This window comes from Ascaphus truei, chromosome 3 (assembly GCF_040206685.1).
Source record: "Ascaphus truei isolate aAscTru1 chromosome 3, aAscTru1.hap1, whole genome shotgun sequence".
NCBI classification, from domain to species: Eukaryota; Metazoa; Chordata; class Amphibia; order Anura; family Ascaphidae; genus Ascaphus; species Ascaphus truei.
In genome coordinates, this window is record NC_134485.1 from 422,582,657 (window position 1) to 422,602,592 (window position 19,936).

A 19,936-nucleotide genomic window follows, 5' to 3' on the forward strand; every position below is an offset into this window, starting at 1 on the left:
AATGAAATAAAAACAAGCATTTGACATTAAAGCCATTGATTGTGGGCATGGACAACCACAATGGTGATGAATGGGAAAGCTAAAAAAAAAAAAAAAACACAAAATACATTACAATTAAATAAAACCAAACATTTGCAAAAAAATGCATTGATTGTCAATGTGTTTATCTATACCCTGAAAGGGCATAGATAAACACATTGCCAGTCAAATGGCAACCTAAAAAAAAAACCACGATTAAATACAATTTACAACTGACTGCTAACCCCTTAATTACCTTAGCGGTTATTAACCACTCAGGTAATTAAGGGGTTAACCCCAACCTGCAACCCACCCAGGAGGCCTAACCACCCTCCCTGGTCAACTCACCCCCACCTCCTATAACCATTGATTGGCACTGTGGTACACCATGCCCTATGGGAATGGTTTGCCACTATGGCAATGAATAAGCAAGCTACAAATAAAAAAAACAAGCAGCAAATAAAATACATTACATTTCAATTGAAAAAAAAAATGTTTATAAACCAATTGATTGGTACAGTGGTACACCATGTACACTATGGGCATGGTTTGCTGCTAGGGCAATGAATGGTCAAGCTCCAAATATAAAAGAAAGCACCAAATAAAATACATTACATTTCAATGGGAAAAAAATTCCCATAAATCAATTGATTGGCACAGTGTTACACCAGCCCTATGGGCATGGTTTGCCACTATGGCAATGAACGGGCAAACTACAAATGAAAAAAAAATCAAATAAAAGACACCACATTTCAATTGAAAAAAAATCCCCATAATCCAATTGATTGGCACAGTGGTACATCATGCCCATATTATGGGCATGGTTTGCCAATATGGAAGTCAATGGGCAACCTAAAAAAATACACAATGAAATAAAACACAATCCATGCATTTCTAACTATTGCTGTCTTCACCTGCCAAATCCAACTCCGTCAGCAACTCTTGACCCACGACGCAATGCTCCTCAAACAGTCGATGCGAAGAAGTCCGTGGTCATATGTTGATTGAAGAGATGTTTCCGGTAAGTTCTTCCATATTTCTTCTCTTCTTTCTTCTCGGCTGTCTTCTCTCCTGTATAATCAAATAAGGGCAGATGTTGTCCTGTCATTGCAAGGATCTGCGCTGCGAGTACACCCGCTTCCAGCACTTCCTTACCTTTCCTGCGTGCCGCCCAGGCTCCCCGGTGGCGAGCCTCACTCCGTGCAGCCCCTCCAGGGCTGCTTCCACACTTCCGGCTCACGTGCGTCACCCCTACGGGCGCGCGTGGACTCAGGCTTCAATTTGTTGGCGCCAGGCACCTGACTCCGCCTCCTCTGATGCGGCGCGCGCATCAGGCGCTTCCCTGCCCCTGCTCCATCAGGTCCTCCCCCCAGGCCCTTCTCTCCTATCAAGCCCTTCCCCGGGCCATTCCTCCGCTCCTCCCCTTGCTCTGACAAGTCCCAGCTACCCAGGCACCTCTCCCCTATCAGGCCCTCCCTCGGGCCACTCCTCCGTTCCTCCCCTTGCTCTGATTGGCCCCAGCCTCCCAGACACTTCTCCCCTATCAGGTCCACCTCGGGCCACTCCTCCATTCCTCCCCTTCCTCTGATAGGTCCCAGCCCCCTATTTAGTCTTCCCTCAACATTTCCTCTTTTCTCTGCATACCTTCTGTACCTTGGTGCTGTTTGCTGTTTCCTGGCTCCTTTTGTCCTTCAGTTCCTTTTCCTGTCCCTGGATAAACTGCTGACCTCCCTGGATATCGGCCTTTGGCTTTGGACTTCTTCTACGCTGCTCTCTGGAACCCTACGATTTGGCTTTGGACATTACTACTATGCAGACTTCTATAACCCTTGGACACGGCTTACGGACACTCTACTACGCTGCTCTCTCCACTCCACGACCAAGGCTTATGGACACTCTGCTACGCTGCTCTCTCCATCCCACGACCATTGGGTTACGGACTTTACCTTTCTACGCTGCAGCTGGCAAGTACGGTACTCATTCTATTCCTGTTACCAGGAACACCTACGCTACTTCCACACTCCGGCCGTGCCCCCGTTTACTGCTAGGTGTGTGGTATTACTCCTTTCCACCTCAGTCCCGGGGTCTCATCTGGCTTGTGGGCAGGCCGAACATTACATTATGCACAGCCCAACAGACCCAGACCCCCCTGAGGTGGAAGATACCCTAACCACTATCTCCAAACATTTTACCTTTTTGGACAACCAGGTAACCGTTCTTAACCAACAGGTTGCTACCTTAACCTCTCAGATTCCCCAGCTTAATGTCTCCACTTCCGCTATCCCTGCCACTGTCTCCCGTGAAGGAACAGGTTCTTTGGAGTTGCGTATCCCTACGCCCAGTAAATACGCGGGGGACCCACTTGGATGCCGTGGGTTTTTAAATCAGTGCGAGAGACAATTCGAACTGTCACCCTCTCGCTTTCCCACGGATCGTGCCAAGGTAGCTTATGTTTATTCCCTACTCACCGGGGACGCCCAGGCCTGGGCTTCACCAATCTGGGAGCTGAAACCTGAACTCACTTACAACTTCCCTAACTTTAAAAGAGAATTTCGTTTAGTCTTTGACACCCCTGGATGTAGTGATATGGCTGCTTCCTCCTTGTTCCACATTTTGCAGGGTCGGAGACCAGTGGCACGTTACGCTCTGGAGTTCCGGACTATCGTGGCTAAAACTGATTGGAACGATGGGGCACTTTCTGCAGCTTTCTGGCAGCTTTGGAATACTTAAAGGACGAGCTGGCGGCTGGTGAAAGGCCATCCTCGCTGGAGGCCCTAATCGCTTTGTGCAGCAGAGTGGATCAAAGGCTGTACGTCAACGTCCTCGTACTTCTGTTTTCATGTTTTCTAATTCCAGGTCTCCTGCTCTAGTTCTACCAGCATTGGATGCTCCGGAACCCATGCAACTGGGCAGTCATCAACTTCCTTCTATGGAGGGACTACATCGGAGAGACGAAAGGCCTGTGCTTCTATTGTGGATACCCTGAGCACATTCTGCCGCGTTGTCCCTTGAGGCTGGGAAACGCCAGCGCCTAGTGAGGTATGAGGGAATCTCACTGGGTACCATCTCTTCTTTTCCCTCTCCCGCACAGGGTCTTCCCAAATGCATCTTACTGCCTGTCCTCCTAAAGTATGCCAGCATCCAAACTCCCGCTCTGGCCTTCCTCGATTCTGGGTCCCGAGGGAATTTCATAAATCACGCTTTTGCTATCCAGCACAACATTCGACTCCGGGAGAAGGCCTTTCCGCTCATATTGGAGGCTATCGATGGTCGACCCCTGCAGCCAGCGTTTATTTCCTTGGAGACACTTCCTATTGAACTTTCTATGAATGATTGACATTTAGAACTAATTTCTTTTGATGTCATCATCCTGGATTACCATGGCTGCAACTACACAATCCCATCCTCGATTGGACTGCCGAGTTCCCTGTTCAATGGAGATCCTCCCAGGTGGAATAGTCTTCTCCGTCCGCCGCAGGTTGGAAACCTGTCCCCCGCAAGACGCCACTCTACCTGACGTCTATTCGGAGTTCCTGGATGTCTTCAGTAAGGCCAAATCCGAGGAGCTTCCCCCTCATCGCCCTTTCGACTGCCCGATTTACTTAATTCCTGGTGCTCCTTTTCCTAAAGCCAGGTCATATCCATTATCTCTGCCTGAGACGGAGGCCATGTCCGAGTATATCACAGAAAACCTTCAAAAGGGCTTCATCCGGAAATCCACTTCTCCCGCCGGAGCAGGATTCTTTTTTGTAAAGAAGAAAGATGCATCGATTTCCGTGGCCTAAACAAGATTACCATAACAAATCTCTACCCTTTGCCTCTTATTCCGGAGCTCTTCGATAGGCTGCAAGGCGCGACGATTTTCTCTAAACTTGATCTACGGGGGACTTATAACCTGATTCGCATCCGCAGTGGAGACGAGTGGAAGACCGAATTGAACACGCGCAGCAGGCACTATGAGTACCTGGTGATGCCGTTTGGGTTGTGCAATGCCCCTGCAGTCTTCCAAGACTTTATGAATGAGGTTTTTCGTGATCTATTGAATTCTTTTGTGCTTATCTACTTGGATGATATCCTTATTTTTTCCAAAACCCTCGAGGAACACATTCTCCATACCAAGATGGTGCTCTCTCGTTTACGGGCCAACAAGCTCTACGCCAAGATGGAGAAGTGTGTCTTTCACCAATCCTCAACTACCTTCCTGGGATACATTGTCTCGGATCAAGGGTTCACCATGGATCCGGAGAAGCTCAATTCTGTACTCGAATGGCCACAACCTAACTCGTTAAAAGCGATTCAGCGTTTCCTCGGTTTAGCAAATTATTATAGGAAATTTATTGATGATTTTTCCGCCTTGGTAGCACCCATTACGGCCCTTATCAAAAAAGGGGCCGATCCTTCCTCTTGGCCAGTGGAGGCCAGCTGGGCCTTTGAGTCTCTTAAAAAAGCCTTTGTCTCTGCCCCCCTTCTGCGACATCCTGTTCCCACCCTCCCCTTTACCTTGGAAGTTGACGCCTCCGACGTGGGAGCCGGTGCGGTTCTCTCTCAAAGAATCACCCCGAAGATAAACTACACCCTTGTGGGTTTTTTTCTAAAAAAAAATCTTCAGCAGAAAGAAATTACGACGTGAGGAATAGGGAGTTGTTGGCCATCCAAATGGCATTACAAGAATGGAGACATCTTCTGGAAGGAACCAAGGAACCCATTCTGATTCTGACAGACCACAAAAATATTTCTTACATTGAAGGTGCTCGTCGCCTTGGGCCCCGTTAAGCTCGTTGGGCGTTGTTCTTCTCAAGGTTTAACTTTTTCATTACTTATTTTCCTGGGACAAAGAATATCAAAGCGGATGCGTTGTCCCATCAGTTTATTACTGAGGAGAAGTCACAGGAAGTCCCGGAGAGTATTCTGTCCCCCCCAATTGTTTATCTCTGCCACCTCCTTTGACATACTGGATAAGATGTTGGAGTCTCAAGCACAGGTCCCAGAAGGGCTAGAAGTACCTGATGGTCGTCTTTACGCAGCCCCATGTTTTCATCTCAAGATTCTTGAATGGGGTCACTCCTCCAGATCTGCCGGCCACCCCCGGTTTAAGAAGACTACGGATCTGATTCGGCGAACCTTCTGGTGGCCCAATATGATTAAGGATATTTGAACAGTATTTGAACCAGTCCCTTGAACAGTATTTGCGTTGTTTTTCTTCTGATTCTCAGGATAATTGGGTGGAGTTACTTCCTTGGGCAGAATTTGCGATTAACTCCCTAAAAAACGAGTCCACTCAAGAATCACCGTTTTTCGAAACTACGGATTTCATCCTACCCGTCTCCCCATGCATTCTCCCAGGTCCGGAGTTTATGCAGCAGATGATAGGGTATCCACCCTACAGGGGTCATGGAGGAAGATTCAAAGAGTTTTACAACAGTCCGTGCTAAGACAGAAGAGACAAGCAGATAGGCTTCGTCAGGAGGCCCATAAGTTCGTACCTGGAGATAAGGTTTGGCTTTCTTCTAAAAATATCAAACTGAAGCCCTCAACCCCTAAACTGTCTCCCAGGTTTCTGGATCCATTCTCTAAATAATCCTGTGGCCTATCAGCTTTGCTTGCTTCCCACACGCGCTTCCCTGCCCCTGCTCTGTCAGGTCTGCCCCCCAGGCCCTTCTCTCCTATCAGGCCCTTCACCAGGCCATTCCTCCACTCCTCCCCTTGCTCTGACAAGTCCCAGCTACCCAGGCACCTCTCCCCTATCAGGCCCTCCCTCGGGCCGCTCCTCTGTACCTCCCCTTGCTCCGATTGGCCCAAGCCTCCCAGACACTTCTCCCCTATCAGGTCCGCCCTCGGGCCACTCCTCCGTTCCTCCCCTTCCTCTGATAGGTCCCAGCCCCCTATTTAGTCTTCCCTCACCATTTCCTCTTTGCTCTGCATAGCTTCTGTACCTTGGTGCTGTTTGCTGTTGCCTGGCTCCTTTTGTCCTTCAGTTCCTTTTCCTGTCCCTGGATATACTGCTGACCTTTCTGGATATCGACCTTTGGCTTTGGACTTCTACTACGTTGCTCTCTGGAACCCTAGGATTTGGCGTTGGACATTACTACTCTGCAGACATTTAGGGGAGAAGGAGTGGCTCAGTGAGTAAAGACATTGACTGGCACTGAGAGTTTGAAGCAGGGGAGCCTGGTTCAATTCCTGGTGTCAGCTCCTTGTGACCTTGGGCAAGTCACTTTATCTCCCTGTACCTCAGGCGCATAAAAAATAGATTGTAAGCTCCACGGGGCAGGGACCTCAGCCTGCAAAATGTTTCTGTAAAGCGCTGTGTACAACTAGCAGCGCTATACAAGAACATTATATTATTATTATTATATCCCTTGGACACGGCTTATGGACACTCTACTACACTGCTCTCTCCATTCCACGACCCAGGCTTACGGACACTCTACTACGCTGCTCCCTCCATCCCACGACCATTGGCTTACGGATTTTACCTTTCTACGCTGGAGCTGGCAAGTACGGTACTCATTCTATTTTTGTTACCAGGAACACCTACGCTACTTCCACACTCCGGCCGTGCCCCCGTTTACTGCTAGGTATGTGGTATTACTCCTTTCCACCTCAGTCCCGGGGTCTCGTCTGGCTTGTGGGCAGGCCGAGCGTTACAATCATCTTCTTGGGCTCAAATGAGACGGGACAGGCCTTATAAAAGGCCTGTGATGTCACATTTAACTGGCAAATGGTACACCCCCAATCCGATTGTGGGTACAGGATGGGTATCAGTGTGGGATTAACCCCTTAATTACTATAGCAGTTAATAACCGCTAAGGTGATTAAGGGGTTATGGGCCAGTAGTTAGTTTGTTTATTTTAATTTTGCCACCCACGAAAGACATGGAGGACAGTGATGAGAACAAGGGTGGCCTTAATCCTGGCAGGGGTAAGTACCATTTTAAATTACTTTATGCTGGCTGGGTAATGTTTTATTTTTAATGGTCAAACGCGCTATTATCCAGATCTGGATAATAGGGATTTTGCCCATTACTGTACTTTATGTGTTGGGGGGCAGGGATTGTTGGGAATAGAAGGGGAGAGTAGTAGGGTGCCCACTGATTGCCTTTGCGGTTATCTTTGCTTCCATTGAGGGCATAGGTTGGTAATCAATGGATGAATTGGCTAGTATTGGTGTTTTGGTATAAGTATTTTAATATTTATTGGGGGCAGAGGGGTTTTGGGTAGTTGCTCGGGCGTGGGTGGTTAGGCCTCTTGTGTGGGTAGTGGGAGAGGTTAACCCCTCATTACCTTAGCAGCAGAAAGTGCGTGAAAGAGGCAGGAAGTGGGAGTGGTAATATAAATTATTTCGGTTATCCAATTCCATGTAATCTGTGGAACGGATTCCAGTGGATTCTTGCCACGGATTCCGCACATGTCGAGTGGCTGAATTGTACCATTGGATTCTGAATCGGATTGGACCATTGAAGTCCAGGAAAATCTGCGGAATGGATTCCCACAGGAATCTCTACTTGCAGCCAAATGAAGTGAGATCTGGGGATCTTCTGGGGATCATACCGGTTGGACACTTCTACTGTATTTATTGCGAGTAAAACTTTCCAGATGTTTTTACTTTTCTATTGGTCCCCAAAGTTGCAAAGGAATATGTTGTGCTTTTTTTCACTACCATATGATACATTGAGAACAACACAATTAAGCAAGGCTCAGATGTCAACAAAGTATCAGCACTCCATTTAATAAATCCCTCAGGATGTAAAAAAAAGCATTTAAAACCATGTTGTTTCAAAATAGGGAATATAAGAAGAGGGCTACAGACCAGAGATCACACCAAATGAATTTGTATCAGAAGATAGAAAAACCCATCTGAAACCTATTAACACTGTATATAGTCTGTGTGCACATAAATATTATTCAGTACAATTGCCTTTTTATTATGTTAAATATAAAATCCACTGATATGCTGCTGTAAAACGAAATAAAATACTAAAGATTTCCTTTGGCTGCAATAACCTCATTTGCTATGGGAGACTATCTAGAAAAGGTAAGTTATACTGGGGTTGCATGAATTGTATGTTTATCTTAGTAACTGGGTGTTGAACTTGTTTATGATGTAGATAGCAAAAGTCTGTATATATCTATGTCTATATATATATACACACACAAAAACATGAAGTCCGCAGCACACTCAATAGAAAAAAGGTAATTTAATCTCAATAAATAATCAGGCAGTCACAGAAACTCCAGAGCGACGTACGTTTCAGACCACAAGGTCTTTTCTCAAGCTCAGAGTTTGGTGCATTACTACTGATGTTATGTTCTGGTTTTTATTTCCTATCCCCTGCTCAGACCTAGCTGCTCTCCTGGTTGTTTTAGACAATTGATTGATGAGTGCACTTTATACATTAGCCACTTTATGCAATTTTAACGTTTCTAAATGCTGGGTGACCCTGGACTGGAGTGTGGACTGATTTTAAGCCGGTTTGCACACGATCCTTGGCATGCTTTGACTTTTTGGACAGTGAGAATTAGATATCTACATTTCTACATGCTATTATAGGTGACCATTCTGTATCACATACTGTAAGGGCTGTTTTCTAGGTTAAAATTAAAGATGAAAGATGTTATACCATAAAAAAAACCAGTACTGTTTCACTGAAAGAACACTTTTTTTTAGTTAAACCCCCCAATCTCACTGGTTTCAGTTCTTGGAGGCTGCCATTTCTGTTCAATATATCAATGTCGATTGTACCAGTTTTGCTTCGCATGAGTTTCAATAGGAGGAGTTAGGGAGGTTTAAATACCATACTGTACATTACACTGGCGACACACTTTATTTGAGCTCGGCTAGTCCCACGAATTCAGGTATACCCGGGTGTATTGAGGTTTGTGACTGTTTTCTGCCCGAGTGCATTGAGGTATTTTCCAGGCAGGGATTGAAGCATTTTATTCCTGCTGGCTGCAATACTGCACAGTATATATATATATACTGCATTACAATTCATGAATTTATGCCATCTGGTAGACACGCGAAGCATTGCAGCCTATTAAATCCTAATCATTATCATTTAACAGATCAGCCGCCCGTCAGCCAGGCATGAACCCAGGCTGGGAAGGCAAACACAACGGGGCTTGTCAGAGGTGAGGAGCGGCGCATTCCAGGTATCTGCCAGGTACATACTGGGTATTTGCTCGAATAAAGTGTGTCGGTGCAGTATATTATAATATTAAATTCAGCATCCGTGTGTACCTTGTTATCCTTTTATTAGCAGAAAATGCAGCAGGTCTGAGGAAGCGTACATTCCCAGGCTAACAATGTACATCAGGTGTAAGAAACTCTTTCTTATTGCAGACACGAGGTATGATGTTCCCACCTTGTGGAGATCATTTAGGAAACTCACACACAAACTGCACTGTATCATTATTTCCATAGATCCTTTGCTGTTTATATATACATTACTAAGATGAAAACAGTATAACACCAGACACATAAAACAAGACATGATATTTACCCTGAATACATAAAACCCTAGTGTAACTTACCTTTTCTACATAGACTCCCATAGCAAATGAGGAGAGAGAGAGCGAGAGAGAGCGAGAGAGAGCGAGAGAGAGCGAGAGAGAGCGAGAGAGAGCGAGAGAGAGAGCGAGAGAGAGCGAGAGCGAGAGAGAGGAGAGAGAGAGAGAGAGATATTAAACTAAACCCTCACCAATGAGCGAACCTAGAGTCTGCCCAGCTTGCTCAGATATGTAAAGTAGAGATAAATGCTAATGATCAAAAATATCTATCGTCAACCGAAGAATTTTCTCCTCAATTTGTTTATGTTCCCCTGTTGGTCTCTCTGGCGTAGAGGGGTATTTTACTGTGTATGCTGTGTTATGCTCTCTCAGTATTGCTATAATCTGTGTTTCTCTGTGTTGAAAACTCAATAAAAAATGATTGAAACAAAAAAATAAACCCTCACAAGTATAGAAATTTACTAATGAAAATACAGATCACAATAAATATTCAAAACTTTGCCTATTACAGTACGTGCTGCCACTATATTTATAATTAAGTTCAAATTCTTTCATGTTTCATGTTGTCATAACCCTTGAGACAATTGTAGACTATATATTTTTACTAGAAAATGTACTTTTCACTTGATGCCAAGTTACTGCATTTTTTTGTTATTATATAGCTAGACAAAGCTAATGTTCTATTTATTGTCTTGTTAAAACATGTGATAAACGTCACAGATGCAGTTCTGGGTGATGTACTTGTTTATTAACTATTCTTATGCGTGCACATGCCAAAACATTCCAATAATTTATTATGCTGAGGTGTGCCTTGTTTTACACACACACACACACACACACACACACACACACACACACACACACACACACACACACATACACACACACACACACACACACACACACACACACACACACACACACACTGTAGGAATGCTGTCACACACATACTTTCAGTTCTTCTAGCTGTATTGGTCCAGGAGAGGTGTATATTAGTCACAGGTTGTTATACCTGTTAACCTGTAAGGGTTTAAAACTCTGCATATTACTGTATAGTTCTTTATTTAAAAGTTATCATAAATCTGTCAAGTACACAATTACACAAAAGACCCCATACTCAGCTCTAATGGCTAATGCAATCTACAAATTAAACTTGTCTCATGGGTTGTCATAGCTTGATATTATATCATATACAGTAATGTGAGTATACCATATAATGCTAGTATGCCTATTGAATTATACAGAAAGATTGTGATATTTTAAGGATATGGGGATACTGTACTGTATGTTGTGTTAGCACTGTAGTCAGCCCAGCAGCACACTATAGGTCTCATACGCAGATGTAAGAATATTGCTGCAAAAGCTGTATTACATGGTTATATACAGTAGTAGATGAGGTTGAAAAAAGACATACAGTATGTCCATCAAGTTCGACCTATGTTACATTTAGATGACAGATACTTATCCTATATTTGTAGTTACACTACTTTTATCCAGAGGAAGGCAATAAAAAAAAACCTGTGAAACATTATTCAATGATTTTCTGTATCATAAAGAGAAAATTAAATTCCTTCCTGACTCCAATAATGGCAATCAGATTTCTTCCTGGATCAACATCCTTCCCATTTTTACTTATTTGGTACATCCCTATGTATAAACGTTTAGTTTCTAAAAATATACCCAACCTTTTTTTGAAAATATCTATTGTATCTGCCATTAAAGTCTTCATGGGTAATGAATTCCACATTGATATGCCATTTCTGTAAAGAACCCTTTCCTTTGTTGCTGGGGAGATCTCCTTTCCTCCAAACTTAAGTGATGACCGCATACAGTTTGTACTGCCCTTGGAATGAATAGTTCTTATGGAAGCTCCTTGTACTGTATTTATCCCAAATATATTTGTACATAGTTATTATATGCCCTCTAAGATGCCTTTTTTCTAATGTAAACAAATTTAATTTGTAATCTAATCTCCTCATAAATCAGACCTTCCATCCCCTATAATAATTTGGTAGAACTTCTCTGCACTTTTTCTAGTTCTATAATAATATTTTATGATACTCCTTATTCAAGGTGTGGTCTTTCTAATGCTTTATAGAGGCGCATAATTGTGCTTTCTTCCATACCATCAGTACCGTGTTAATGCAAGATTAATCTATTTTGCTTTTGCAGCTACTGCATGACATTGGGCACTATTGCTAAATCTCCTGTTAACAAACACTCAAATACTTCTCCACCAAAGATTGACCTAATTTTGCTCTATGTAATTCATACAGTAAGTCGCTTGTTTATTCTTGTTTCCCAAATGCATAAACTTACATTTATCGTATTAAACCTCATCTGATATTTACAGTACCTGCTGAAGTTTGCAGTCTCTACAAGTCCTTCTGGAGAGAAATTACATCCTGTTCTGATTCAACTACCTTACACAATTAAGTATCATCAGCAAAGATGGAGATTTTGCTCTCTATGCCAACCTCAAGGTCATTAATAAACAAGTTAAAAAGCAGTGCAACGTTAGCCCAACCAGAAAAGGTTCAATTTATGCCAACTTTCTGTTTTCTATCCTTCAATCAGTTTTCAACCAAGGTGCAAATATTTTACCAAGACTAATTATTTTTTATTTTGTACACTATTCTCTTGTGTCACCGTATGAAAAGCCTTTACAAAATTTAAGTAGACAACATTAACTGCATTACACTGATATAAATTCCTTATTACCTCCTCAAAAAAACTAATAGGGTTAGTTTGACACAACCTATCCTTCATAAATCAATGTTGGCTATGACTAATATTCTTGAATATTATTCTGTACTAACCCTTCGAGTAGCTTCCCCACTATTGATGTTAGGCTTACAGGTCTGTATTTGTCCAGTTGTGATCTAGTCCCCTTTTTAAATGTAGACACCACATCTGATTTAAGCCAATATTGTGGTACTGAGCCTGTAAAAATAGAGTCCTTGAATATTTAATGTAATGGTTTGGCTATTACTGATCTTAGCTCCTTAAAGATGTAATCAAAGCAAGATCCTACAGTACATTATTTGTTTTTAAATAAATCAGTTCTGTGGTATTAGATAATACTTATGGCATTTCTTTTTTTATTATTCAACTCTTAATGGTATTTGTAATGGGTTTTAATATACTGAGCATCATTTGGTTTCTATAGCAGGCTTAACACATTTCCCAAGCATTGCAATATCTTTGCAACACTTTCCTGTTTATGATAATTTGTTGCAAATATTACACACTGTTTGATCTGGAAACTGCTCCTGCCTTTCTACACCAATTGGATTTATTTATTATAAGTTTACTAATACTATCTATAGTTAGAATTACAATACAGGTTTTCTTGCTACAAGTGTGGGTGGGTTGATCACCCCATAGTGTTTATTTTGCTTTGCCTGATTAAACATGATCATTTAATTTTTGTGTTTTATATCCAGGTAAATGGTGAATACATTGATTACATTGGTACTTCTAATCTGACCTTCAGCCCTGTGACAGAGTTCATCATTTTTGGATTTCCAAGCCTACAAAGATACCAGACTTTACTGTTTTGTGTTTTTCTCATTATATACCTCTTCACAGTCACAGGAAATGGCACCATATTCCTCCTTGTCATGCTGGACAAGCAGCTTCAGACTCCCATGTATTTCTTCGTCAGCAACTTATCCTTCTTAGATATGAGTTACACCTCGGTTACCGTCCCTAAGATGCTGGCAAAGTTCTTAATGAATATGGACACCATTTCCTACACTGGCTGTTTCATGCAGATGTATTTCTTTCTCTCTCTAACAGCAGCCGAGTGTCTGCTCCTGGCTGTAATGGCTTATGATCGTTATCTAGCCATCTGCTGCCCACTTCATTACCATACGATCATGACCAGAAGGTTATACATCTTCTTGTCTACTGCAGCATGGACTGGAGGATTTGCTACTCCAGTGACCATTTTAATTTTAGCTTTGAGGCTGCCATTCTGTGGGCCAAATATTATTCACCATTATTACTGTGATCACCCACCTTTACTGCAGTTGGCTTGTACGGACACCTCCTTTAATGTGTCAATTGGTTCTCCTATTGGTGCCTTTATTATTTTGATAAGTTTCTCCCTAGTTGCAATATCATATATTAAAATTATACTGTCAATCCTCAAAATAGCCTCCAATGAAGGACGTAGAAAAACATTCTCCACCTGTGCTTCTCATTTTGTTGTTGTGAACATGTTTTATTTACCTCTAATATTCATGTACATCCGCCCAACTGCATCCTACTCCTCTGATGTGGACTCGCTGGTGGCCATGATGTATACAGTATTAACACCCATGATGAACCCCGTCATATACAGTATGAGAAACAAAGACATTAAGAACGCTTTCCTAAAGAAAATAACAGGTAGATAGAGGTATTATATTCTACGAAAATGCCTGATGACAGATTGCTCATTTATAATTGTTGGGAGATTTCATGCCCGTCACATTAAGGATAAGTACAATGCAGACCGTTCATTATTACATAATTAATACATGCAACTTTATTCACATGGTTTTAAATGTCCCATGACTAGAAAATCAGTGTTACTGCCTACATTAGTCAGTAATTGGATTAACTACTTAAGAATGCCCATTATATTCTGTAATTATGAACAATTTTACAATAAACATTGTCTGCTGATTATACAACAAATGTGTGCAATAGTCAATAAACATTATTATTATTATTATTATTATTATTATTATTAGTATGCGTATACTGGTACTAAGGGGTACAGAGAAGCAGCATTTTTTTTATTTACAGACACAGAGTATCACTATTTTTTTTCTTATTTATATTCTGCTATCTTTTTAAAGAAAATGTTAGTAGTTTCCTAAATACTCATGTCTTTTATGTTTTTATAGTATAGACATTGTACAATTCCTTTTAAAATGCAGTCCATAGAGCTTCTCCGTATTATATATATATAATAAAAATATACGTATATGTATATATATATATTATTTTTTTTCTATAACTCAGACACAATACCACTATTTTCTTTGTCACTTTTACCACAGATGTTTCTTACTGTATGTTTCAGTTCTGCTCAAAAACCTTGGGAGATTAAAATATTTAACATTAAATGTTTTGTAAATGTTCAAAATGCATGATCATTGCATAGCAAAATCGTAGACATAATGTTTGGAAATGTAATCTCCAACAGTGACGGTCTTGGACCATGCAACAGGGTGTGACTTTTCTTTGTGATTTTTGGGATTAGACATTTCGAAACTAAAAAAACAACAGAAGTCATTTCTATAAATTCCATTTAATAATTTAAATCCAAACACATATCAAAGTATTTTAAGCAAGAATTGTACAATGCTATAAGCTACACAAACCTTGTTCCTTTCCTCTTCAGTGCTGGAAGAGTCAAAGGGTCTTGAGAAGTAATTGATGCAAAGTTTCAGACCATTTAACACTAAAGGAATTAATGGGAATCTATTAAAGGGACAGGTACAACCATATCCATGTAAATATGTCCAGAAATTTATTTATTTATAAAATATTTTACCAGGAAGTAATACATTGAGAGTTAGCTCTCATTTCCAACATGTCCTGGGCACAGAGTTAAGACAAATAATACATGGTTACAAATACAGTTACATAAATGAACAGGGTATACATTATATACAAGACATTGCATGCACAGTTAAAGAAAATATATATTATGGGCGAATGAAACAGTTACAGACCAGATTAAAATGTGAAACAGCCTTAGATTTGAAAGAACTTAAACTGGTGGTGGATGTGAGAGTCTCTGGTAGGTTGTTCCAGTTTTGGGGTGCACAGTAAGAGAAGGAGGAACGTCCGGATACTTTGTTGAGCCTTTGGACCATGAACAGTCTTTTGAAGTCTGATCTCAGATGATAAGTGCTGCATGTGGTAGGGGCGAGGAGCTTGTTCAGATAGCTGGGTAGCTTGCCCATAAAGAATTTAAAGGCAAGATAGGAAAGGTGAACTTTGCACCTAGACTCTAGTGATGACCAATCTAGTTCTTTGAGCATTTCGCAGTGATGTGTGTTGTAGTTGCATTGGAGAACAAAACGACAAATTGAATTGTAGAGGGTGTCAAGTTTGCTAAGGTGGGTTTGAGGTGCAGAGCCATATGCTATGTCTCCATAGTCAATAATTGGCATTAGCATCTGCTGTGCGATATGCTTTCTGACCAGGAGACTTAGGGAGGATTTGTTCCTGTAAAGTACCCCTAGTTTGGCATAGGTCTTGGTTGTCAGGGTATCAATGTGCATTCCGAATGTTAAGTGGGAGTCAAACCATAAGCCCAGGTATTTAAAACTAGTGACAGGGGTTAGGGTGGTGTTAGCGTTGGTTCGAATCTGGAGCTCAGTTACTGGAAGCTTTAAAAATTTAGTCTTGGTCCCAAATACCATAGTTACAGTCTTGTCAGTGTTTAAAAACAGTTTGTTTTGGGAAATCCAGTTTTCGAGTATCAAAAAGTCAGACTGAAGTATGTGTTGAAGGTCAGAGAGGCTATGGCTGTGTGCATATAGGATTGTGTCATCTGCATACATGTGTATTGAGGCTTCCTTACAAGCTGTGGGAAGATCATTAATGAACACTGAGAAGAGTAGTGGCCCCAGAACAGAGCCTTACGGGACACCACAGGTGATATCAAGGGGGTTGGAGTTAGAGCCTGAGATGGACACATGTTGAATCTTCCTGATAGGTAGGACAGAAACCAGTTTAAAGCATGCTTCCCTATTCCAGAGCTCTGGAGTTTGTTAAGCAGGTGTCACGCCTGCATGCCCACAGACCTGGCAAGACCCCAGTACCGAGGTGGGAACGGTATGATACCACACACCCACAGCAGTGGGAGCAAGCACGGATTGTGGTATAGCATTGCTGGGCCTGTAGAAAGAGCTGTTAGCATATACTTGCAACACTGGGGATTGTCCGAGAGAATAGTCGTGTCCGTGTGCCAGATCCAGGAGTCCAGAGGTTAACATAGTAGAGGGCGTAGCAGTGTTCACAGGGATACCAGATAGCAGAGTAGTCCAGTACAAGCAGGGGTCAAAACCAGGGAGATCCAATAAAATCACAGGAGCAGGATACAGGGAGTACACGGAGAGAGCAAAGCATAGGTCAGGTACACACAGGGAAACAGGAACTATGCAGAGCAGGGAACAAGTGGACAGACAGGGATTATAAAGGAGGAGTTACCAATGGGAGAGAGGGGAGGAGTAGAGTGAAAAGTGGGAGAAGACAAGGATAGGACAGGAAGAGAAGAGGAGGAGACTGAAGGAGCGGACAGGGGAAAGGCCTGAAGGGATTGGGAGGCGGAGACCAGGGAAACAGGACAAGAGGAACCTGTGCGCGCGCACTGTGCAAGGTGGGAGTGCTCGTGCACTGGTTGCAACCCAGCAAGGGATCGCATGGAGCAAGGGAAGACCGCAGGGGGCAGACGGAGTTAAACGAAGGGGAACATGCGCGCGACGTTAGACTGCGCGATGGCGTACAGCGGCATATCGGAGGAGACAGGTGAGTCAGGGAGTGCCATGGCGGAGCGTGTGCATGTGCCCTCCGAGGATTGGCCGAGTGCACGCACTGGATGCATCACCAGGCGCGCAGAGCGCCGCGGGCACCATGCCAGGAGGAGGCAACGGCTCAGGTGGCGCTACAGGAACAAGTAATGCCGTGACCACGGGAGCAAGGGAGCGGGGAGGGTTAGAGCCGGGGCACAGGGAACGTGTGGGTACACGGGACCTACGGGGAACGCGCTGCAGCAATGGGAGAAGGGCAGGGGGAGTCACAGGAGATGGGAGAGAGGTACAGGGAATCTCCTGAGTTGTCACAGCAGGATAGCATGATCAACTGTATCAAAATAAATAAATAAAGACATACAAAAGCCTTTGCAAAATCTAAGAATACTGCACCAGTGAGTTGTCCCCGTTCCATTCCACAATGGATTTCATTGCAAACTTTTAGCAGGGTAGTTACGGTGGAGTGTTTGGGACAAAAGCCAGATTGGAATTGGCTAGGGAAATTTGTTTTGGTATAGAAATCGCTTAGTTGGGAGTGGACACATTTTTCCATGACTTTGGATAGAATTGGGAGAAGTGAGATTGGCCTGTAGTTTGAGACAGTGTTTTTGTCCCCACTTTTGAAGATTGGGACAACTCTGGCAGTTTTCCAGGTCTTAGGGATATGGCCTGCAGACAGGATAGAGTTGACTATGGAAGGAATTGGTTTGGCAATGGCTGGGGCACCAAGTCGTAGGAACCTAGATTGTAGTAAGTCAGGTTCGCATTGGCTGCTTAGTTTTAGTTTGAGGAGCGCTTGTGTAATCTCGTCTTCAGATACTGGGCCAAATTGAAAATTGTGGGCAGTGTTGGGAGGGGGTGGGGCTATGTGGGCCCTTCCAGGATGAGATTCAGGTTTGTGGTTTGGGCTGCGTTTCGCTAATAAGTTAGTGGCACACCCCACAAAGTAATCATTGAATGCATTTGCAATGTCAGTGGTGTTTGTCAGAGTAATATCCCCCTTAGTGATATTACTTGGTTGTTGATGGTTAGGAGGCTGGAATATATTGTTGATAACCTTCCAGAAGTTAGCTGGGTTTGATGTATTTTGGTGGAGATTGTCAGAGTAATGTGCTTTTGCGTGCCTTGTTTGCCTTGTGCACATGTTCCGCAGGCATCTGTAGTGATTGAGTTCCTTGGTAGTGCCAGTTATTTTGTAGCTTTTCCACAAGGTTTCCCTGAGCTGGTAGAGTGCAATAAGGTCAGTTGTAACCCATGGAAGATGGGCCCCTCGTACCCTTATTTTGCGTAGTGGAGCATGGGTATCGCAGAGTTTTAAGAACTCGGATTGGAAATAGTTGAGCGCAGAATCAGGGTCGGGAATTAAATCGATTCTGTGCCATGGGCAGTTGGTAAGGTCATCCAGAAACTGTTGTGGGTTAAAGTTTTTTAAATGTTCTAGTGAGGAGAACTTTAGGGCTTGAATGGGGCTTTTAATTTTCCTTTCACAGTACACTATTGCATGGTCACTGAAAATGTCAGGAAGGATGCCAAAGGATTGGATTCTGCTGGGGTTTGAGGAGAGAATCCAGCCTAGAAAGGAATGGTTATGCGATTTCAGGTTTGTCCGTTGGGTTGGGAAATGAGTTGTGATAGGTTAAGTGACTTGAGTTGTATCTGGATTTTATGGTTTTTAGGGTCAAGTCAGTTGAAGTTGAAATCCCCAAGAACTAGCAGCTCACTCTTCTCGTTCAGAGAGGAAATGGAGCCAAGAAACTGGGTGATATCAGCCAGGGATTGTAGAGGGGCTTTAGGGGGCGGTAGATGCCAGCGAGCAAGATGGGCTTAGAAAAGGGGAGGCAGATTTTGCCAACTAGAATTTCAAAAGAGGGTGGGCTTGCTAGATCTCCCTTGTGTTAGATTTCTGGATAGCTGCAGATGTTGTATTACAAGCTTGAATATTAAGCTTCTGGTTTCCATGTTTATGTTTTCTATAAGATCAATAGATTTTCAGTTGTATTCATAGACCAATATTCTTTGCATAAACAGTTAATGAATCAGAAACACTATGGATTAGACATGATAAATTAGACAAAAGTCTATTACAGACTTTCTGCATCATTCAGTGGAAATAAAATATGTTATAGTAACCAAGAGCAATTTTAAAATAAAAAAAATAATATAATAATAATAATTATTTTTATTATTATTTAAAAAAAAAACACTTAATACAGTGTGTATGCGTTCCAATTGAACATACAATATACTACAATATATGTCTTTACAATGCCAACTGTACTGTAAGTACATCTCTGGAATACATACAATATGCATATATTTCAGAATATCTTCTTATGGTTATTTGTTTGCTTTCATAAACTGTGCAATGGCACCAACTATCATAAATGAATGGCAACAGTCCTTGCGGGATATCTGTACACACCAGCACACAAAAGAAAACCATGATTCTCCTCACCTAATAATGTGTTAACAGTTATAATACATCTGTAGCAGGAGGAGACAGTCCAATGACCACTCAAAATGTGGAGATCCCAGTTTAAGGCTTCTGTTGCTAAAAATAAATGACACTCTTCCAATCAGAAAATCAGAGAATTGACGTATCTGTATTTACACACAGATGAGAATGTCTGAAAAAGTGTGTGGGAGCACTCAACATGTGAAAATCAATGTTACCGAAATCCCACTACATGTAAGTGTACTAGAGTGGATGAAAAAAACTATGTTTTTATTTCAGTGAAACACCCATAGTATAAAAGTATAATAATGTATATGTTTCTCTGTGCATACTCCAATTAATATATTTCAAGAGTAGAAAATATTACACTGAGTCACTTTGCCTCTACTTCCTATACTTGAATTCTCTAAGAAATA

The 19,936-nt window shown here is 42.3% G+C and overlaps 1 protein-coding gene across 1 annotated transcript; it reads left to right on the forward strand.

Moving 5' to 3' along the window:
• Positions 1–6,893: 6,893 nt before the first annotated feature.
• Positions 6,894–19,661, forward strand: LOC142490837 (olfactory receptor 6N1-like). Its single transcript, XM_075593257.1, has 4 exons — positions 6,894–6,939; positions 7,401–7,537; positions 12,974–13,915; positions 19,548–19,661. The coding sequence occupies exons 1-4, from the start codon at positions 6,894–6,896 to the stop codon at positions 19,659–19,661; spliced, it is 1,239 nt and encodes a 412-aa protein (XP_075449372.1).
• The last annotated feature ends 275 nt before the right edge of the window (positions 19,662–19,936 follow it).

Excerpts from the sequence above, each read along its gene's own strand:
- LOC142490837 (XM_075593257.1), top strand. The coding sequence starts at position 6,894 with ATGGAGGACAGTGATGAGAACAAGGGTGGCCTTAATCCTGGCAGGG. Across the intron at positions 6,940-7,400 it reads TGGCCTTAATCCTGGCAGGG|TGGATTCTTGCCACGGATTC; the intron begins GTAAGTACCATT and ends AACGGATTCCAG. Across the intron at positions 7,538-12,973 it reads TCTACTTGCAGCCAAATGAA|GTAAATGGTGAATACATTGA; the intron begins GTGAGATCTGGG and ends TTTTATATCCAG.